Raw genomic sequence first — 23,330 nt, 5'->3', positions numbered from 1 at the left:
CAGACGCTGAAATCTAGGAGGCACATAAAATTAAAGGATATCACAAATGTCAACTTGTACGTATGAACTTATTAGTCAATATTCCACCACACATGCATAAAAAAGATAGATCACGTGACAACGGAAAATCCATCAAAGTGATAGTATCGAGATTCGAATATGTCATCTCATGCATGCGTGCATGATTCGAGTAGGCAGCGTGTTCTCTTGTTGCTCCTTACTTCCTTAGCTCATGCCGCCGTCTGATAGTAGAGAGCGAGCGCCGCGAGCACGAGAGCGCCAAGGCCGCAGCACGCCAGCACCGTGGCCGCGAACGCCGTGCTCGCCTTCGTCTTCTCGGCCTGCGCCGTCCCGGAAGCCGGCAGCACCCCCAAGCTCACAGCGGCGACTAACGCTGAGGCCAGGAGGAACGTGCACGCCTTTAGCTTATCCTTGCCCACACCACCACCAAGCAGCCCGGCGAAGACGGCCAGAATGGCGCCGAACGATACCGACGCGACCATCACCGATATGGAGTACATTATTGTGCCATGCACGTCCTTCCTGTCCTCTGTCTCGGTGCAGGACTCGACGACCACCCATGCGGAAGCCCCGGCGACAACAGGGAACATGGCGGCGACGAGTAGGCCGTGCAAGATAGTTTCGGCGATCATGAGGATAGCCGACACAAGAACGGCAAGTATGACGATGTTGGCGGCAGAGAGTATTGCCCTCTGCCATGTTCCAGATCGCCGGTGGTCGTCATTGCTGGAGGGCATCCTGCACAAGAGCAACGCCAAGATCCCGGCGACGCCTCCGCCGAGCAAGAGGTAGGCGGAGACTTTGACGTACGAATACGCAGCGCCGATGCTAGCTTGCTTTGTGGTAGATGGCAAGGAGAACACCGACGAATCCCGAGAATGACGTGGAGACCAACGAAAAGGTGAGCTGGGTTGCGCGCTTCAGTTCCTTCTTGCGAGCTTTGCACTGCTCTGGACTGATCTCCCCGTGGTCAGTTCCCGAGTGATAGAACAAGTGAAAGCCAGCTACAAGGAGTGATGGGAGCAATGCAAGAGGCAGGAAGTAGTAGGCCTTGGGTAGCAGGGAATAGGTGATCGAGATGTACGTCAAGAAGAGGGAAGCCGCTGCAATGGCGAAGAGGATCTTAGAAACCCGGAGCTGACTCTTGAGGATGAGCCGTGCAGGGTTAATGGTATCGACTGTAGAAACAAGATTAACGATTAGATAGGTGAATAGATGTCTCATAATTTTTTTTAAATTAATAATCTTCTCCTATTTGGATCATCCAATGTACCTCAAAATTTAAGCAGAAGCAAAAATTGAGAGAAGTTTTAACAAGAGAAAATCGAGGCAGCATGACACCACGGATAGTATATAAACCATAGGTTCTATTTAAGATCAATATATATATCTTAACACTCGAAAGATCACAACTAGCAAATAAACAAGAAAAGATGAACACTGAGTAACAAAACTCTCTAAGAGGCAAATGAATTCAAGATCTCATCACATAAGTGTGTGTATGTGAATTTTATGCCTTTAGCAACTAGAAGAATGATCTCACAAGGTGCTGAAATTTTAGCCCAAAAATAAAAACGAAAATCAAAACCGGAAAGAAAAAACTTGCACACAAGATAAGAGAACTAAGAGAGAAAAATACTCTAACGTACATAATCAAACTTGACGCCAAAAATCTACTCTCTTCAGAAAATACTCCAGCGTTCTCAAAGTCCATTACCAGACCATTCGATGTATATTTTTATTTCCGCTTCAGCACTGAAAATGCTCCGGTGATACTCTTCGATGTAGCCACCACACTCACCGGACCTTCCGGTGCATTGATCTCCAATTTCGTCTGAAAAATTGTTCTCTGCAAGAAATAGTCCAGTGAGTACACACTGTCCACACCGAAACTTCCGGTGAACATCGGAACATCCGGTGTTCACACCAAAACTTCCAATGTGTGTAATTTTTCTACGTACAGAGAAGAATTCATCAATTCCAAACATCGCCAACTCGAGTTAGACTAGAATAAAAACAAGCATCCACAAACATATATTAATTAAATTCAAGACACACCAACTGTTGTAATGACTCATCAAATGCAAACTAAGGTACTTCTCCATTTAGTTTCTCATCAATATTAAAGTGTGGAATATGAGGCAGATGGCAGATAGGAATGCAATGAACGCGAAGAACAACAAGAGCTCGAGAATCGGATCTAGCTTAGCAGTGGATCCACGGAGGAAGAACATGTCGATCAGTGGGATCATGGAGATAGTGGTGAGAGTCACTGACGCCTTGAGGTCAAAATCCAGCTTTCTCTCGTTGCTCGCTGTCGCAGTGCTACTCGCGCCATGCTGCATGACATCAAATTAAGCACAAGCAACCCTGAGTAGTTAGATGCAGATTCTTTTATTAGTTATACTCGATTGATACGTTATCATTAGCACGACTATTAGTAGTGGTTCCTATTTGCATTAATATTGCATGCAACATATTAGGGATCTCTGTTGAGTAAAGTATAGAACGGAAAACTTATCAACTTCATATGAGAAATAGTACGCATGTGAATGCAATGTCATGTTTGGTGAAAAAAGACCTTTGGGGAAATAGAGGTACCATTTTAGAGGGAAGTGTGTTAGTGCATATATAGAGTAACAGAACTAGCATGCCCAAAAGGACTTTATTTACAAAATAGATAACAGAAAAGTCACTCAGAATCAAGGATGATGCAGAGTTGAAGTTGCAAAAAATGGTTATTTTGGGAAGTGCATGCCTTCATGGTTGTCGGATGGGATGAGGTACCTTCGAAATCATGGAAAATTAAGAATTTTTTATCCCTACCTCAAACTGGCTTAGTTGGTTGGAAAAAACCCATTTCTATATCTCCAACTGGCACAAGAGCATTTCCACCTTCTATGCCGTTGTTCTGTGAGTTTCCCATCTCTTCCAGCTGTTGTATGTGCACAAATTAAACATGCATCCATTAGATCTGGGTATGAACATGATGGATCCACAACTTAAAGAAGATGCTGTGATGTGATGGGCTAACTATCCATATCTTTCGCAGGTGCATGACGACAAGGGGATAAATCAAAGAAAGATGAAACATAAATTTTGGTTTATTATTTTGTACTGTAGCTAGGATGAAACATAAATCAAAGAAAGATGAAACATGAATCCACAACTTAAAGAAGATGCTGTGATGGGCTAACTATCCATATCTTTTGCATGCCTACTACACAAATAAGGATTTTCTTTTGTACCGCAGCTAGGGGGAGCTGATCTGCTGGAAGCGTCCCTTTCTCTTCATCTCCAGTGTCCACCAACTGATCTGGAGGAGGGACATGAGGAACAGGATGGTTCTTCTCCGTTGTGCCCACCATGTCCTTCATCTGCACATCTACCAAGCAACGGAAGCTAAGAAAACCATGCATGGAGGAAGAATAATTACAAACGAGTGACGAGGTAGCTAGCCTGCATATCTCGTCCGTGTTCTCCCTTATGGAAAATTAAGAAGCAGAAGAATAAGGACTGATAGGTCGATGGAAGGCTAGCTCTAGCTGCTCATTAGATATGGGAGAGGAAGAGAGGGAGGAGTGAAATATAATGGAAAAGGAGAAAGCTTTCTAGTTTGTGGAGTAGGCTAGTAGCAGTATAGCATTCGGCCCTACCTTTAACTGGCCAGTAACATTTCATAGGTCGTTCGCCTCGAAGTAACATTTCACAGGTCCAAGTCCAAAATTTGCGGGCTGGAAGAGGTGGTAAGCGCCCGATGCCTGGTGGACCACCGAGAATCTTTGAAAATAGCTGCGGAGTGGTAGGGCAGGCCTTGAGATTTCAGTGGTTCAAAACGAAATTAAAATGGAGTCTATTGAACATAAATATTGAAATATTTATATATCAATTGCAAAGATAATATTTTAGTAGAGTTCGCGAGCATTTACGGTAAGCTGTAACAACTTGAATACGTCTGTTATGATAAACTGGAACAACTTGTAATGCGTCCGATCGGACGTATTTTAGGTTGTTTCAGCTGACAATCGGATGTATTCCAGGTTATTCTAACTTATCGTAAATGCTTACGGGAATAAAATTATCATAAATACTCACGAGAATAAAATTGTGAGGGATCGGAGTACACGTACGTATACTTGCGTTAATACATGCTAGCTAGGTAGAGATACTCACTCGATCAGCTGTATCTGCATGTCTATGTATAACTTGCTGCATCACTACAATACCAACCCGCCTCTAGCAATGCATGCCTCGGAACGGATCTTGGATCCGCTGCTGCCCAGCCCACCTCCTCGCCTAATAACTGGCCTCGGCCAGTCCACCCCTGCAAGGCCGGCGTCCAACTTCCCCACCCCCTCCGCTGCGCACATAGGATTTCGCCCCCATGCGATTGCTCCTCTTCAGTTGGCGTCGGCCGCCGGCCTCCTCAACAGCTGCCCCCCCCCCCCCCCAGGTTAGTCCTGCCCTACGTAGACACCTGCAGTTAGTCGCCTACCACGACGCCCGCAGATCTCGAGCGCGCCGTCCACCCTCTACATCCTGTTTGCGCCCCCATCATCCTCCCATGGGCCGTGGGCGTTGTGCTCCCTAGCGTGCTCCGCTCCTCTGAAATCCCCTTCAGATCCAGCTGCAGTGAGGAGGGGGCAAGCGGTGGCCAGATCTGGAGGAGGTTGTCGCATTCTCATCGCGTCCGTGCAGCCATCCCCTCCACTCAACGGCGCCCTGCTGCCTGTCCTCCATCACCCTCCCCTGGCCCCCGGCATGTACCTCCCCTCGCAATGCCTTCCTCCCTGAGGTATTTATCCCCTCCACTCCGCCCTATCTGTATACATGCGGATCAGTCTATGACATTTGGTGCATGATGTGTGATGCTCTGTGGTTGTTATGATTGATTTTGCTCTACAATATTTCCTTCCAATCAGTAAAAGTCGCTGTTCAAATCTGATGGACCCTGCTGCAGTAGCGAAACAAACCACCCTGATGAGTTTTCCATATCTCCAAGGTGTTCGATAAAATGCCATTAAGATGGATTTCTAGGATAATAAAGATGAGTTGTCTGTCTGTTCCTTTCAATAATATCGAATGGATCATTATCACTCTTAAAGGACTAAACCAATAGAATCGGTCTGCACTAAAAACAAATGGTGAAATTTGACATTAAATGTGCTTGCTGTTGGTGCATTTCGTTTTGTCTAGTTTGATTAAAGTGGAGACCAATAGTTGCTGATCTAAGGTAGAAACTTCAGGCCATTTTCGTTGCAGTGTCCATTATTGATAGTGTTAACATAAGGAAACCTGAATTTTATTAGTTCTCTTTGCTGCAGGGCTTGTCAGTGCGATTTCCGTACTCTTTTTTTTTTCCAGAGGTAGTAGTTCCATCTTGTGATGATACATCTTTGCATGAGCGTTATCAGTGGCTCACTTGGTGCTCTTTCATGATTGAACAGGCCTTCATTGAGAATTTTTTCTGTACAGATTTGTTTCTCAATACGAATCTCGAGGAATAAAGTTAGCTGTTTGACATCCTTGCAGAAAATATAATGGTTTCCAATTAGTATATGAGATTGAGTTGTGTCAAATATGTTGTCTTTAGGATTCCCTTTTTCTCGGTTCAAGTAATAAAGGGAGCATACAGCATAGGATTTGAGATCGTCAGTATGTGTGTTGTCCTATTTCCCAAACTACCATCTTTAGTTGAATATTTACAACTATTATAACATTCACATATGATAGTTTGAGGGCGTGCATAATAACCATTTGTGTTTTTATAGCAGGGCACTAAACATATGGAAGCTACAGCCTGTACCATACTGCTTTTGGAAGAGTGGCCACGTATTGTAAACTACGGGGAACTCAGGTGCGAGAATTCTGTTCAGTTTGTATGGGTTAGAGTACAAATATTCTTTATGCACTTTTTCATCTAGATATGATTTTTTTTCTCAAGCTGACTTCCTATTTAGAATGTGTGTAGTATAAGATAGCATTCTTATTTCAGCTACCTTACTGAAATTGTGTACGTCTCATTTGCAGATAATTAGATGGATAATTCATGCACAGCTCAAGGAAGAGATGAAAATAGCAATATGAAGAAGTTACCAATCTGATGAAATGAGATGCATTCTGATTTGAGAGAGAAGCAGATCAAACATGTTAATTTGATTATACTACAGTTGAGTTGTGTAGTATTTGGTGCATAGTTCGAGCTGAAGTGTGTATTAAGAGGTTGCATATATGTACCATATACAATACTAAATTATTAATGAAAATCTTTTCAGCAGCTATTCTTGATTGTATGTCATATCTGTTCTGTTGCTCAATTGATGCTCCAGAAATTTAGAAAATGGTAGAAATATCAACATGTTTATTTCTCCCAGTGAGCTAGTTGTAATGTCAAAGAACATTGCTTATTCAAGCTTGCAACGCATATGCAGGTGTTGGTGAAACCAACTATATACGTTGCTAGCTTGCAACGCTTCTTTGCACTTGTTACCAACGCATATGTATGCGTCCCAGTAGACCATTGCAACGCCACCTCTTGCAACGCATGCTTAATCTGTTGGTATAGATGCTAGCAACGATTATTTAGACTTATAGCAACTCGCATTTGTAGTGCATGTAGCTCTAGTTACTCACCAGTACATGCAGCAGGTAGCTTGCAGCCATAATATGACTTTGGAGCTATTTGCTCGCAGATGCCAACACCACAACATAGACGCTACGTTGGTAGACAGCTACTTACTGCTAAACGGCTAGGTTCAACTGCTGATGGTCGATTAGCTACGTGCTTATGTGATTGGTAGTGTGAACGGTTGGGTTTTGTGATGGCGATGATTGGGCACACGCGGGAGCCGCCCCGTACCGTGCAACGGAGTCGGACCCATCGATCATCAGAGCAAACAAGGACTTCTTCATATTTCAAACATGCGATATCAGCAAAGGTCAGATCCATTTGAGGTGGAGTAGAAACTATAGGGGAGAAAAAACAGCGACGAAAACTCATATGGCAATAGCTGACACCTGTCTTTGATCAAATCTACGGGCATATAAAACGCCTTGGAGGTCGTGGTTCCGTGGAGCGCAGAAAACTAGACTGTCTGGATGGAAAAAAAACACAAAACAGACAAATAGCTAAATATGCTAGGCATACAGGTAGGTCACTTGATTTTTATGGACTAAAGAAATCAGGCCAACTGTGTTCTATTGTATGAACTGTTAGACCTACCTCCTATTTTAAATATAATTTTATTGTTATCATATGAATTATTAGATATATATAATATCTATAAATACCTAGAGAGAGATCCCTCGATTTTAAGCCTAAAACAGCCACCCCGCTCGACCCCCACATAGCCGGCCCTGCTGAGTGGTCGGGGGCGTACGAGGATCTTTCCAAGTGTTGCGTAGCAGTGCTAGCTGCTAGGCTACTACTGCAGCAGCACTGCAAGATTTGACTCCAGATCAATCAATATGCAATGACTGCAAGGGCTGACTAGTTTTGTCCAGTGACTTCAATTTGATTTTCCTTGGGCTTGTTTCCTATTCGCATTTCCCTCCGACTTTAAAACAGAAACGCAAGGGAGTAGCCGGACGAATTTTGAGCCCACCTTCTAGATTACTGTGAGTTTTGAGAGGTTGCTGGTTCAGCCAATTTTTTATATGTGATACATGGAAAGCACACATTGACCAAACACGTATACGTATGCACGGTGACATCAGCATTTAACAATAACTGACATTAATTATCTGTGTTGAACCGGATGATTAAATTAACTGCGTGGCAACAGATATTACTACAGACGAAGTCTTGCATGTTGACATAATGCATGATAAATATCGCCCAGAAGCAAGAAGAGTATCATTCATGACAGCAACAGTATCAACAGTAGTTAGTTATAGGAGCACATGTGATAGATCAAGGAAAGACTATTCTGCTTCAGCCATATCTGATACTGTCTAAACTATAACTATAGCAGAATCCTGCTGTGATCGATGTAAGTTGGTATCAGTCATCCAACAGTGTGGTTATCTGATTGTGAGATCAGAGACCGGTGACGTAAACTTTCTCCTGAACCTAAAAAAATAATTATAGCTGAATTGGCAAAGCAGCAACTTTACTTACCCGATTCTACTGCCCACCGGAACGTCATCCTAGTCCAGCTGATCTTATTATTTACCGTGCCGAAGACTGATAAGTACATATTCGTGGCAACTGCCGATCCAGTTTAGTTGCACAATATTACTAATTTGAGTCATCATAATTGTTGCCAAATAAACTGCCTGTCAGAAACGTACGTACGAGCAAATAAAAAGCAACTGAAATTAAGAGCCAGGGCTCTGAAGTTTCAGGAGTCGAACATATCCTGGAATTATTACACACACCTTTGTCCATGCATGCACGTAAATATGCTGAAACCGTTCAAACTTAGTAGAAACGCAAGATGCCCGGCGATGCATACCACGGAAAACGCATATATAGCTAGAATTTAGGTTCCAGTACTCCGGACGATGAGGCATGAACGCGACGCACTCTCACATCGTCTGCTTCACGGTGCGAAGCACGAGGCAGATGGCACAAAGGAGCACTGCGAACATGGCTAGCTCCGGAGAGATAAGCTGGCCCTTTGGGTCGGCGTCGTCTCGTCCGTCAGGGAGCAGACGGTTGGTCAGAGCTATCACCGAAACAGCCACGAAAAGCCAGTACGGCAGCCACTTTTTCAGGTCATCAGAATTCATCTTGGCAGCAACTACGCCCCCTTCAACCTGCTTATGCCACATTACGAAAAAAATGATCATGTCAAACATAATACTCTCATTATCATGGTTCATACATATATAGCAAGGGAAACATAAAATGGAGATAGAAATTGATTTCAAGTTTGTTTAATTAGTTGTTGTACATTAAAAGGCGTAAGTTCATTTGTGTAGAAGAATATTGTTCACCAAGATTGTTCCAAAATACATGTTTGTCATTCACACACCTTGATAAACACGATTAGCTCTAGTTGATCGTATATCGAGCTGCCTGGATGATGTATGCTTAATAAAGGTTGATACGGAGTGTTATTCAACAACGTAGTGTCAAAAAGTAGCTCACAAAGTAATTGCATGCATGCAATAGCTTTGATGATGTTTACACTAATATCAGAAGTATCCTACCAGCAGTGACTGAGTTGATGAGTTCATGCACAGATCACCAGACCTAGCAAGCACTAGAAACATTATGTGTATATGTATTGCCCAAAACTCCAGTTACTTCATTTTACTACTTTAATCTTGGCCTTGTTTTTATGCATGCTTTTGGTTTAACTAGACGTGTTTGCAGGATACATAGTTCACAATGAAAATTAGCTAGGTACTATCCGCAGCCAATACATGCACCATGCAAATTAATTTGGGTTAATTAGCTAGCTTATATTGAGATCTTGATTCTTCTATATGTATTGAGCTCGATAGAGAATTATGATGCGTGCACTACAGTTCCAAATATTTTATGAATTCTTTTGATAAAAGAATTCTCTAGATTCATTTGGCTTCAAAGCTTCTTTTTCAAGATCAGATTGAAGCTAAGGTATATATAACAGGGCATGCAGATTGGAGTTTCTAAAGACTTGGATCAACATTATAAAAAAGCGAAGAACTATAAATGTTGCTAGATGATGCGGAGTGGAACTTGCTAAGGTTGAAGTGCTGACCGAAAGATGGGTCAAATTCAGAGAAAAAAGAAGACGTGATTTATTTTCCTCCAGATTTACACAAAAGAGTGGCTCGAAAGAAAACAAACCAATAATCCCTCACAAACGGAATCAATTAATGCATGAAATTCTCCAAAACAGCTCGTTTTTTCAACTATAGATCATGCTTCCATGCAGGATTAGCAAATCCAAACAATACCAGGTAAATTGGTGAACTGATCTGGGAGGAAATCTTGTACATATAATTTCTTTTAAAAATCCCTTCTATAAAAGTTAAATATGTGGTAATTAGACAATAGGGTCTGGCATACCGATGGATCCATATTTTTTTTCTACAAACAATACACGCCATAGATACATGATCCATCGGTATGTGGAATCACACAAACAGAAACAACACACACACACACACACACACAGAGAGAGAGAGAGAGAGAGAGAGAGAGAGAGAGAGAGAGAGAGAGAGAGAGAGAGAGAGAGAGAGAGAGAATGACGAAAAACAAGAAACAAAACAAATGGACATCTGTCTATTTATCTAACTATACAACATATACAAGGTGAGCCACCCAACTAAAAGAACTGAGTGCCAATCAAGGCCCAGAGATTGAACTCCTCAATGATTCGATGGCGTTTGGGGCTGTGCATTTGTCTTCAAAGATACGACATTTTCTTTCCTTCCACAACTGCCACACGGTGAGGAGGATGAGGCTTTTGAGCTTGCGTCGGGAAGCTCGAGGCATAGAAAGGACACATTGTTCCCATCCTCGTCAGAAGTTGTGCGCAGCATCATGTGCGAGGGCTGGTAGGTTGGACCAATCACCCACGACGCGCCACATGTCAGCCGTGAAGGGGCAGTCCATAAAAAGATGGTCGATGGTCTCCAGGTTATGAACACAGAGGGGGCAGAAATATGAGTTTGGCCATCCTCGATGAAGCAGCCGATTTGCCATGTAAACCCGTCGATTGATTAGGAGCCAGGCAAAAAATTTGAATCGTTGGGGTGCCCATGGCTCCCATACCAAAGGAATGAAGTCACCCGAGGAGCTTCCTTTGAACTTACTTAGATAAGCAGATCGGGCAGAATAGGATATTATCTCAACCCCCGCCAAATAATGGTGTCCAGCGTAAAGGTTAGAATGACTACCCTCAAGGCTTTCCATAGCCTAACATAGTATGGCAGTGTGTTGGGTGTGATGCGATCTCCGATGTCCTCGATCCATTGGTCATTGGTCAATGCCATGCTCATAGTGCGGCGTCATGGCCGAGTCTCCATATAGAGGTCCGGCGCAATGTTCAGGGGAGCGAAACCTTGTAGCTAGCAACTGTTCCAAAAGTCAATTGTACATCCATCACCTACTGAAATTGTTGTGAGAGTGTTGAAGAGCGCCCGATCCGTATCATCACAAGGGATTTCAAGTCTGGCCCAAGACTTCTTTGGAGTTTTCCATGCAAATCACAGCCAACGAGGTCAGAGGGCAAGATCGAATTTCTCTAGGTTGATGATACCCAGTCCGCCTAAATCCTTCGACCGGCAAACACGATCCCATGAAACTCTGCATTTGGTGCCACTAGCCTCCTCTGCATCGGCCCACACCCAAGTACGTATTATTTTCTCCAGTCGCTTCCGAACATAGACTGGTAGATGGTGGATGGTCATGATGTAGATCGGTAGAGCAGTGAGCAAATTTTTTGCCAAAGTCACCCTCCCGACAGGGTTGAAAAATCGGCCTTTCCAGCCTGCCACTCTACGCGTGGCATGGTCGAGTAGCGGTTGAAGCTCCACCCGTCACAATTTATGTAAAGATAGTGGCATCCCGAGGTATTTGAAAGGAAGAGATACTTGGGGACCTGGATTGCTGCTAGGATGTCTTGTAGGTCTAGCTCATCAAATTGAATAGCTGCAACAGAACTCTTGGATAAGTTTGCTCGTAGGCCAGTGACTTGGTCGAAGAGCTCCAAAATCTGACCTGTTAGTTCCAGCTCTTCCTTGATGGGGCCAAGAAGATGGCTGTATCATCAACGTAGAGAGAGAGTTGCATCCTTGTAGCCTGATGATTAATCGGAGATAATAAACCAACCCTTGTTGCTATCTCAAAAAGGTGTTGTAACGAGTCGATGGCGATGATGAACAAGAAAGGGGAAAGTGGATCACTCTGTCGTAGGCCCCTACGGTGGTGGAGAGTCTGTCTGGGGTAACCATTAAGGAGCACATTGGACGAAGCCGTGGCGAATAAGATAGACATCCATTGCCGCCAATGGGGTCCAAAACCACGTGCTTGAAGGAGATTTAGGAGATAGGGCCAGGAGACCATGTCGAAGGCCTTAGAAATATCCATCTTGAGCAGAAGTGATGGTTTGTGATTGCGATGCAGATCCTGCACCAAATTTTGGACATATAGAAAATTCTCTTGGATACACTGCTTCTTGATAAATACACTCTGGGTCATGGAGACAAGCTTGCCTAAGAAAGGGGCCAATCGGAGAGATAAAGCTTTGAAGATGAGCTTCGCAAAGCTACTAATCAGGCTGATCGGTTGGTAGTCTCCCACTTCAAATGCTCCTTCTTTTTTCGACAGTAGAGAGATAAAAGCCCCATTGATGCGATTGAAGTGATGATAGTGCATGCTGTAAAAATGGTGAATGGCTGCCATGACATCCTCTTTGATAAGGTCCCAACACTGCTGATAAAAATAGCCCGTGTATCCGTCTGGTCAGGGGCTTTGTCTGGTGGAGAAGCTTTGATAGTTGACCATATCTCTTCCTCCGAGAAGGGAGACTTGAGCGATGAGAGATCGCGGCTTGGAAGGACTATGGCATCCTAGTCGAAGCCTAGATTGCCATGTGCAGGGGTACTTAGGATGGTCGAGAAGTGCCAAAAGATTTTGGCGGCCTTCTCCTCATGGCTAATAGCAAGACCTTCTACTGTTTGGAGGGAGTGGATATGGTTCTTGCGACGTCTACCGTTGGCGCGAAGGTGGAAAAATTTTGAGTTGGTATCTGGAGCCTTGAGAAACAACAATTGAGAGCATTGGCGGTGTCAAATCCACTCTACAACTGCCAGACCGAGTACTGGAGCCTTTAGTCAGGTTTGTAGCTCTCACTCAGCTTCAGTGAGAGGATGAACTTCTTTTGCCAAGTCAAGAATGCGGATAACCTCTTGAAATGTTGCAAATTGCAATTCAAAATCACCAAAATGCTTGGAGTGCCATTGTTGTAAGGCCTTTGCCACACGCCTCAACTTTGTGTCCAGGATGTGGTATAGGTTGATGAGCTCATGTGGCTCCGACCATGCTTTGCTAAACCACTTCCTTGAAACCATCAACATGTATCCAGAAGTTCTCGAAGCGAAAACATCGAGGAGGTCAAATGTCAGCACTAAAGGTGAGGAGCAGCGGATAGTAGTCGGAAGCTGATGAAGATAGTAGTTGGAGCATTACATCTGAATGTAGGAGATCCCATTCCGAGTTGCAAAACACCCTGTTCAGACGCACAAGGGTTGGGGGGGATTGCTAGTTGCTCCAGGTCAATCGCCTCCCGACTATAGGAAGCTCGCGTAATTCGCAGTCATCCAATGCACGTCTAAATTGGCCCATTAATCTTCTGTTGAGGTTCAAATTGCTTTTGTCCGTGGCCTCATAAATTAAGTTGAAGTCTCCGAGGATGAGCCAAGGGCCGGTGACAGAGCATGCAACCTCCTGGAGTTCACTTAGAAAAGCTGGCTTCCAATTGTGGCCCAAAAACTACATAGATGTGCCATGGCGTGACCCCCACCACTGGAGTTACTCTAGTTGTGATTGAGTGTGCCCGATGGACAACCATATCCAAGGCTATCACCATGTTGTCCCATAGCAACAGAATGCCCCCCTCCAGAGCCATCCGAGCCAAGGGCACTTGACAGACCGCCGCACGTTTCGCCAGCTCGTTCAACCGCCGAACATTCCAACAGAGAATGTTACCTAACATGATGCACTATGTAGCAACAGAGGACTCCGAGCAAAGCATTTCAAAGCAGGGAGATTAAACTCAAGACTGTATGACAACGCAACACCCTCCTAAAACAAAGAATCACATAGCCATGAAGGCCTAAGCTACAAGACTAGCTAACGATGGCTAGATGGAAAAATGAAGATACATGCCGGGGCGATGGGGCCCGCACGGCCAGAAACACCCAACCACTGACCAGAACTCTGAGCGGCTAGAGAGAGAGAGGATCATTTTGTCAGCAACTACACATCCCGTTCAATCTGCTTATAGACAATTGTCACACCCGATTTTAAGACCAAAACCAGATGTAAACTATATGTATGACAGGATGAGTTATTCATACATATAGCGACTTCATTAGTGTAACAGACACAATGTTTCTTATTACAACGCTAAATTATTATAAAATGACCACACACGGGTCTAAAGAAAAGAACACCACAGCGGAAGAAAGAAAGAAAAAAGAGAGAACAGCGCAGCTCCAAGCCAACAGGCAGCCGACCGAGAGTTCCACAAGCCTAGAACTCGGCATCATCCTCGGGGAAGTTGTCCTTATGAAATTCTTCAAAGGTTTCACCTTCTGAAACAGCAAGCGTGAGTATTTCCAATACTCAACAAGTAGGGAAAAACATTTAATTTGATATGGTGGCTTGAAACAAGGCTTCCTATTCTCTAGGGTTTCATTTGCATAAAAGCCGATTTTTAGCCCTGAACTATGGAAAACAAATTTTTATTTTAACCGGGAAAAAAATGTACCAAAGATTTTTTTCTTTAACCTCTGGGAATTCAACCCAATTCCCAAAGATCTCTTTTAACCTCCGGGAATTCAACCCAATTCCCAAACCAAGAAAAACACCCACCCGACTAATCATGTGAGGGTCCATGCTGCTCATAACCATGAGCACGGCTGAATATTCAGTTTGACACTCTGCAGAGTTTGTACACTTTACCCACGAGTCGTGATCTTCTCTGTTGCTGGCACCTGATGGTACCTTACACACTTCCGGGGTGTGCAGCAAGAGATCACTACGAGGCTTTTCCAGAGAGTCTCCCAGTATGTACTCGCCCACTGAGGTTTCACCGCCGGACATAAGTGGAGTAACCCTCCACCCCAGAAGCCCCCTCTTGTGCCGGGTAGAATCGGAAAGTAACCCTTCCTTTTCTACATATCCGATTGGCTCATACAACACAGAGAGAACATCTAGTTACTAGGTCAAGCCGTACCATATTGGTCTCGTGGTTGCTTTATTTGCCATTGATGTTCGCTCCACTAACCGGTCCTTAAAATGGTCTGGGCAAGACCTCCAATAACCCCATAAGAGTATGTTACAAAATATTTCCGAACAACCAACCATGTTGGGAAAAGTAGCCCTTTCTTGTCCAAAACCCTAATTATCTTTGTTGTTAACTCCCTTAACAACATCAGTTTCTAAGATATTCTTTCTATATCAATTTTTAGTTTATAACACAAGATTCATCACCTACACGCTACATGTTCATCTAAAGCATGGCTAAGCATATACATGATGATCTTGTATGGATAAAGCATTTATATCTAACACTAGTATTTGCTATACTACCCATTTTGTAAAACAGCATGCATATTTGACAAAGACTCGCTTTATGTAAAAAAACTGGGTTTACAACATGGTCAAGACACTTGCCTTTATTGAAGTGTTGCACAGGTCCTTCAAAATCTTCCTCTTGAAAGTTGCCGAACTCCTGGACTGAATCGTCTACACGAGCACACAATCTAATATAAGAACAGTACACCAAACATTCCTAAAACTATATGAAAACCCTATAAACAGATTCTACGCGACGCTACGATTGTTTGAGCGCGAAAATCGCCTAAATCGGAGCTACGAACAAAAAGTTATGATTATTTGAAGTTCCAGGGGTGTTTCTGCAAAATTTCCTTATTATCAGAGAAAATCCGAATTGTTTTTATACTGAAAATTGGATTTATGACGTCATAAAACAAAACAGATTTAATTCTTAAAAGGAAAAGATGTGGAAAAGGTTCACGGGGCTTGTGGACCACGGAGGACACACCGGTCCACCGGTCCATGGTGGACCGAAGGGGTATGCCCCTGGCCGGTCTAATCCGAGCCGTAGATCGGAGATCCGATGGCCGGGGTTTGTAATAGCGGTGCCGGCGGCTTCCAACGGAGGGGGCGACGGCCGGTAGCGGCAGGGATGGTGGCGAGCTCGCCGGCGATGCGCCAAACAGCGCATCCGGCCATGATACTCAATGGTGAGCGGTGGAAAAGAGAAAGGGGGAGAAAGGGAAGCTCACCACGGGTTCGACGACGGCAGAGGAGTACCGGAGATGGCTGGCGACGGTGAGGGAGGCCGGCGGTGCTTCGGTCTTCGGCGGAAGTGGAGTCCGGCCACGAGAGACACTCCAAAAAGCGCTGAGGGACGAAGACCGAGACCCTACGGAACCGTTTGAGCGAAGAACAAGGTTAAATGAGGCTCAGCCATGAAGGAAACGGGCGGTGGCCAAGCTTCTTACCGTCAACAATGGGTGTCTCGGCGGAGGGCTTAAACCCGAGCGCAAACCGAGGGGAAAAAGGATGGTTCGGGTGGGGAATGATGCAACGATGCCGATAGAGGGCTTAAATAGCCGAAAGGGGAAGGGAGGCGGCCGGATTCGAGAGGTTTGGCCGGCGGCCCCAAATTTTATTCCAACTACGGTTTCTATGCAAGAGGAAGGGGAAACGGTCGGAATCAAGAGTGGGGAGGGGGAGGATCACGACCATGCAATTAATTTCGCGATTCAATGCGCGGGACGGCTTCGATTTGAAACGACAGCGGCAACGAGAGCTCAGGCGTCGGGCGTCGGGAGGAGGAAGAAGGCGAGCCGACGGCTTCGAGGCTCGGCGCGTGGCTTCGGCTCGAGCTCAGCGGGTCCACACGTCAGCGAGAGCGGGGCGACGGGCCGGCTGGAGTGGGAGGCCGGTCATCTCGGCGGACTTAGGCTGGCGCAGGGGAGAGAGGGGCCGGCCCACGCGGGAGGGGAAAGGAGGGGGGGAGGAGGGTGAAATGGGCCGGAAGAAAGAAATCGGCCCAAGCGCAATTTCTTAATTTTCAAAACTTTTTCCATTAGAATTTTCAACATAATTTCAAATGATGTTTTAAAGTGGCTAAATCTAGCGAAATTTTGCAAACTTTTTCCACCCAATAAAACCTTATTGCATCTATAACGGCATGAATGCATTCAAACAATTATCCTAGGCCAAATTAATTTTAGAAATTAATTTTCCTATTGAACAAAATTGCAACCATCTATTTAATTTCTAGCAAAAGTTTAAATTATTGCAAAAATTGAAATTTGGGTGTTACAACAATGATAGAAAAGGTAGTGAACATGTCATACATACTATATTCTCATTACCATGGTGCATGCATATAGGGAGGGGAACACATGGAGTCAGAAATCTCAAGTTGTTTATATAGTACGTGAGCACAACATAAAAAGGCATTCATCTGTATATAAATAAGAATGTTCACCAAGATTGTTCCAAAAGTACGTGTTAATTTGTACCAGCACATGTACCATGATAAGCACGATCAGCACTAGTTAATATCGAGCTACCTGAATGATGTTTGACATATGCCTGGGAGTTTTTTTTTTTTCGATGAAGGAATTTTTTATTCCAGCCTTTGCATAAGACATGCACTAAACCATTATTAATTATTACAATTTATATAGTGTTAAAAAGTAGCTCACAAAGTAATTACATGAATGATTGAAGATGCTCATGACGACACAGAGGGATATAATTAATGACATCGAATAAGGACTGCATCGATGATGCAATCATGCAAGAAGGCTTTAATTTAATGATAGCTACAATTAACTATTAGAAGTAGTACCGTGATTGAGCTCGTGCACAGATAAGAACAACCAAGCACTAGAAACGTACTTGCGTGACCAAATAACAGTCCAAATTTTACTACTTTAACCTAGGGCTAGTTTGCATGCATGCGGTTGATATAACTAAAAAAATTAGCAAACAACACGTCGCGAGCTCTAGTGCTTGCATGTCAATCGATTCCTTTGGCATGTTAATCAGTCAATCGATTAGTCCCCTCCCCCCTCCCAAACAGCCGAGAGAGAGAGAGAGAGAGAGAGAGAGAGAGAGAGAGAGAGAGAGAGAGAGAGAGAGAGGAGAGAGAGAGAGAGAGAGAGAGAGCAGTATTTACCGGCTCATGAGCGTCCATCCCGTCGTCGAACGCCTGCTTCTCCATGTCCACCATGCCCTTCGCCTATACCCACCATCAAACAGAAAAAAAAATGTAAGAAAAAAAATCATGTAAGGCTTGTGTCTAATTAGCTAGCTCAAATAAGATGCTTACCATCGATCGATCGATGAGCTTCGTGAAGCTGTAGCCTCTCAATCACGTACGACGTAGATGGATATGCCCTGGTTCCCTTCTTCGTTCTCTCAGATCGATCGATCTCTGACTAGTTAGAGGATGAAATTAGGAAACCAAGAGTACTTGATCGATCTAGTTAAGGGCCGGAGAGAGAGTGGTAAGGAGGGAGGGAGGGAGGAAGAAGAGGGGAATGAAAAAGGGTACGTAGGGCAAGAACTCACCAGATCTCGACCGAATCCAGCAGCTAGCACGGACGAACAGATCGGTGACGACGCGATCGTTGGGGTTTTAGTACTAAAGATAACGGAAGGACGCCATCGCTGCTCCCAGTGGGCTAATCTCTGCACTGCGAGTCTGCCTGCGATGGATCGAGCTCGGTGGGAAGGAGAGAGGAGTCAATATTGGCGGATGCGCAGAGTGAATAAAGGGCTCGCAACGCGGAGGCGGAGGCGGTGGTTGCCTTGCGTGGGGATGACGTAACCGCATATAGCTTAATCTTTTGTTTTGCCATTTCATCACTGCTATATATGATTAGTGTTGATAGAAAAGAAAATATCTTTCATGAATAAATTACGACGAGAATCTCTTTTAGAGAGGAGATTTAAGCTTGGAGAAAAGTAGAGAGAATGAAGAACCAAAGATTTATTGATATTAAAAAAGATTAGTTCTCTGATTTGAGGGTCATGTGTCTGTATTTATAGTGTTGTTCAGGGTGAAAATGTGCAAGCATGATCTTACAAAGATAACGTACAAACTATCATTATACCACATAGACTCAAGATCGATCGAATCACATAACATGAGTCTAGTTAGTATGCATTTACCCCTAATCAGAAGATATTATCTACTATAGCAATACAGTGGGGCAAGTAATCCTAAGGGCGTGGTACTCAGTCGGTTGCTTATTATGACTCTGCACTGTTCAATGTGTCAGTCTGTCTTCTACTTGCGTAGGATATTAGAATGATCAACACTTATTAATAAATGCTAGTAAGTTCCTTACAAATGGAAAACAGCTAATGGATCCCCTCAGACTGATCTTTCCTCAAGATCTGATAAATCATCTTCGTGCTTCGAAGAGCCTACCTAAGCTCAGAGAACTAAGGCTCCAGAAAGCTAAGGCTCTCAAGAGTTTCAGAACACAGAGATCCGTAAGCCTTCAGGGACTCATGGTTCAGAGACGTAGACCGGTAGGACCAGAGATGTCAACGACCCCCAACCATTGGTACGTAACCATCTGTCAGAAATGGAAGCTTTTTTTTTCGAATGGGAAATGGAGGGAATTAGTTGAGCTGAGAAAATGATTCGGTCCATCGGCGAACGGATCGGAGTAAAAATGAGTCCAAGTGTTAGCAGCTTAGTTATCCTGGCCTTGGCGTCTTAATTTTCTCTCCTGGCAATAATTAACGCGCCAAAATTACCTTTTAACACTGTATACTGGTACGCGCATTTCTACGTACGGCCGGACTAATCAAGCCAATCTAATTGTTCTCATCTCACAAAGCTCTGTACAGTGAGTTAGTACATACTATACTTTTCAATGGACTTAGTGAACCTTATCCCTTTGGTTGATTGAGTCGTCGTCCTCCTCCTCCGTTACTCGTCACTTTTCCTACATTGACTGGTCCATTTCCGGATAGAGATGAAAACTTGGCTTGTACTGAGGAAAGAAATTCTTAAAAGAGTCTGTGGCTCCTGCCGAGCGACCCTGCTACCTTACTAATCTATCTTCTAAAAAAAGAAAAATAAGAGAGAGAGAGAGAGAGAGAGAGAGAGAGCAACAAACCAAGCAAAGAATCATGGCGATCTTTCTCCAAGAAAAAAAAAAGCGAACCACACATGGTGTTATATTGCAAATCTAGACATTGTTAGCATGTAGGCAACGCCGTGGTTTCAGACTTTCAGCTAGCAAACCAACTTGAAGTCTTCAACAAAGTCTAGTACCTTGAAGCATCGCAAAACGGAGCGCGTTGCCTACGGGGAAAAAAGAAGATGCGAAAACGAAACAAAAACGCTCCAGCATATGCAAGCGCGTACAGAAATCCGGTAAGGGGTGGGCAGGAGGACGTACGTGCGGCATGTGCTCAAGTTGCGTGGGGCCGATCGAGAGCTCCTCGCGGTTGCGCGGAGGCTGTCCAGGTCCGGCCGGCCGGCCGGCGGCAGCATGCCGGGAGAGTACAGTTGACCTCCGAGGAGCTGGACGCTCCGGACTCGAAGCACGGCCATGTGCATGACCTCCACATCCACTGCACTGCAGTACTAGATAGATACCCGTGATGAAGTCCGGCCGGTTAGAAAATCCTCACCACTCAGATGCCCGTACCAGCTAACAAACGACACACACACAAAAGAAAACAAGTGATGCTAATTGGTCTTATTCAACTGTTCAGTACTAAGCCATGCCCAGTGGCCCCAGTCACTAAAATATATGTCCTTTCTATCATTTTTGTTTTTATTCTAAGACTTTAATTTGCAAAATGTTTTCTTTTTATCATGGTACGCTAGCTGGTACACACATAGCACTGTGGTTTGTGTCTAAGATTTAAGAGACAGCTGGTCCATGTACTGTGTATGCTGACCACCACATATATATATGTCCGCTGCTAAAAAAAACAAATTCTTGAAATCAAGCCCTTTTCTGTGGATATGCACGCTGGAGCCTGAGGGTGTAAGTAACATGTTTATCGAAAAACATTGAGTTGCTGAAGATCTAACAGAAAATGCCCAAATTAACCGGTCTGGGCAATGAAAACAACATAAGTAACTGCTCAACCACTCAACTTGCATTATTGAACACTGAGGAGAGCTCCAACAAGTTATCAGCAGATTAAGCAATTCAATATGCAAAGTCAATAGAACGAATTATGTGGAAATTAATACCGATCATGGTGAGCTGTAAAAACAATGGAACCAAATTGGTCCATTCCTACAGAGGTCATCTAGCTACTATTAACAGCGATGAATACGATGAACTCTTTTATACAAACTTATTGGAGCAACATCACCGTCACGATGCAACCCTCGCATTACTACTACTACTATTATTATTTGGAAACATACGGCAAGAGCTCAGTCTGTTCAATCAAGCGAAGAGAAAGAGTTCAAAGATAACACCAATCCGCCATGGACACTTGACAGCTAGCTAGGTGCTACTACGTACGGCCACATATATATTGTCATAGTTGCATGCTGAGAAATGGTTACTAGCAAAACCTCTGTGACAATAGAAGAAAGAACGAATAGCCCAACTTATCAGCTAGACACGATCAAATTTGTTGCTCGGTTAATTAAACTACATTACCAGCACAGCATTGGCACTGTTGTATTACTCACCTGCATCAATACCCGGTGCCTCTCTGGGAGATCTGGTTACTAAACTCCATTTGGATCCATGCCCTATCCTAGGGTCCTTGTGCTATAATGCGGAAGCTGGTTTTTGTCAGGCAACGATAAGGTAAAATTGGTGTTATAATTTATCATCTGCTGCCCATCTCCTTGAAGCCTGGGCCCTGTCTTGGATGCTACCATCTGCACAAGAAGTGTGCCTCTTTTTTAGGGACAAGCTAAGCATACAAGAAAACAGGTTTCATTGTTGTCAACAAACGAAAAAAAAAATGATCAAAAGGCCACATCAATTCATTTGCACAGAGGCATTTGTACTAGTTTGAGTACAACACAATATAAGAATTACAACATTCTTTAGAATGACACTTGCAGCCTGCAGATTACTCGAGTCCCCTATTCTCTCTTAAGACATGCATGATGGATCCCAGTTCAACTAGTCAGCCCAAGCCAAAATAATCCAGCTGCTACTACATTAGATCGAATCAAAACGGGGGACATCTATCAGTACATGGATGAAGATCAAAGGGACAATTCGTAGACAGCATTTTATTCACAGGGAAACTGTCATTGCAACAACATCGTCAAGTATGCACACACATCATCTCACACTGCACACGCACCATCCCAGGGCCCCAAAGCCCCAAGCGTTAGACAGAGGCATCGGTCGCTACAGATCTAGAAGAACCCCCTGAGCGCCTCCTCCAAGCGAGCTGCGACGCGCCCGGGCCCGGCACCGCCCAGCGTGAGGAGCGAAAGCGCGGCGCCTACGGTGAACAGCGCGTATCCCGCGAGGATGTGCTCCGGATTGGCGGCGCGGTTCAGATCGGTCCCGTAGAGCACCATGCAGCACCCCCAGCTGCAGCTCTGGATGCCTCACCTACCATCCGGGGTTTATTTTCGGATATGTTTACCTTTGAGATTTGATTCTGATAGATTATGAGTATGTATTTATGTATGTTCAGTGATATCGTGTGGAAGGCTTATGGTCCTTTGACGTGTATAGGAAACGCAAGGAACGTATGCAGTGTGAGTCGGATGTGTGTGAGTATGTGCATTTTTAATATATACTTAAAAAAAGTAGCGATGTAGCAATTCTACTCGGTGGTCTATCTTCTAAACGGTTTCTTCTTCTTATCTTGTGAAATTGAGAGATCTACTTCTGATTAACTGCATATGTCGTCAAGAAATGTTCTTTTCGGTTCAGTTTCTACAGAGAACATCTACTCTTGATTCTGAACTGCCGGTCGTACGAGCGAGGTTAGTTAAGCGCAAACTATGCGACCTCTATCATCTCTAAATCTACCCAGCCTGATGCAAAAGCAAAACAAGTTTAACTAGGGCGTGGCAGCAGCATGCGGCCGGCACCATTGCTCACATGCAAACAGCAGGTGCTCAAGTCAAGGACTTGATTCTCTCATATAAATGTATTTGTTAAGATACCGCAAAGCGAAGGTGAAAAACAAAACAAGATGAAACATAGCGAAGCGCCTCATTTGATAAAAGGGTGAAAAGAATGACACGCTGAAGCGTAGAATATATATGTACTTTAAATTCAAACCATGCATAGGCGAATGGAAGAGAGGAGCGACGTACATGGCTGCCGAGCGGGAACAAGAATACAGACGGCGGCGAGTTGACCTGAGGAGCTAGCGAAGGCGAAGCATGGCGGCCAAGATGATGAATAGCTAGCTAGCCGAGGAGGTTAGCAGTGGCTGACGCAGAAGTGAAGTGTAGAAGGTTCTCCTCTTCTTCCTCCTCTACCTCTCTCTCCCTCTTCTCCGTATGTATCCACCCCTGGAGGTTAGATTTACATGGAATCGTTTTAATTAGTCGCCGTGGGCGGGCGTGGCTAGAAAATTCGCACCAGTCAGCTTCGCAGATCTAACAACAATGCAAGTTGGT

The 23,330-nt window shown here is 44.2% G+C and overlaps 1 protein-coding gene, 1 long non-coding RNA gene and 1 pseudogene across 10 annotated transcripts; 1 reads left to right on the top strand and 2 right to left on the bottom strand.

Moving 5' to 3' along the window:
* Positions 1–230: 230 nt before the first annotated feature.
* On the bottom strand, positions 231–3,398 carry LOC133931111 (uncharacterized; annotated as a pseudogene).
* Positions 3,399–4,339: 941 nt separating this feature from the next.
* LOC133931276 (uncharacterized) lies at positions 4,340–6,302 on the top strand. The gene is made up of 3 exons (XR_009911866.1): positions 4,340–4,816; positions 5,796–5,878; positions 6,052–6,302. It is a non-coding gene; the product is annotated as an uncharacterized LOC133931276 (long non-coding RNA).
* Positions 6,303–8,314: 2,012 nt separating this feature from the next.
* LOC133883194 (uncharacterized) lies at positions 8,315–23,224 on the bottom strand. 9 transcript variants are annotated; one of them, XR_009902829.1, is made up of 7 exons: positions 23,022–23,219; positions 21,417–21,611; positions 20,155–20,409; positions 18,305–20,057; positions 18,063–18,167; positions 17,910–17,972; positions 8,315–8,781 (listed from the first exon to the last, which is right to left on the bottom strand). XR_009902829.1 is itself a non-coding variant. In XM_062322425.1 (6 exons), exons 3-6 carry the CDS (start codon positions 18,063–18,065, stop codon positions 8,551–8,553), a joined length of 369 nt encoding a protein of 122 aa, XP_062178409.1. In that variant the 5' UTR covers positions 18,066–18,171; positions 18,305–20,057; positions 20,155–20,480; the 3' UTR covers positions 8,315–8,550. The 9 variants fall into 9 exon arrangements, 4 of the variants coding, with proteins under 4 accessions (XP_062178409.1, XP_062178410.1, XP_062178412.1 ...); XR_009902830.1 differs by having other exon boundaries at positions 18,305–18,601; positions 20,155–21,611; XR_009902831.1 differs by having other exon boundaries at positions 18,305–18,441; positions 20,155–21,611.
* Between the last annotated feature and the right edge of the window lie 106 nt (positions 23,225–23,330).

The sequence above is a fragment of the Phragmites australis genome, chromosome 10 (assembly GCF_958298935.1).
Source record: "Phragmites australis chromosome 10, lpPhrAust1.1, whole genome shotgun sequence".
Taxonomy (NCBI): Eukaryota; Viridiplantae; Streptophyta; class Magnoliopsida; order Poales; family Poaceae; genus Phragmites; species Phragmites australis.
Note: the sequence above shows the minus strand (reverse complement) of the source record. Positions and strands in the feature narration are given on the sequence as shown.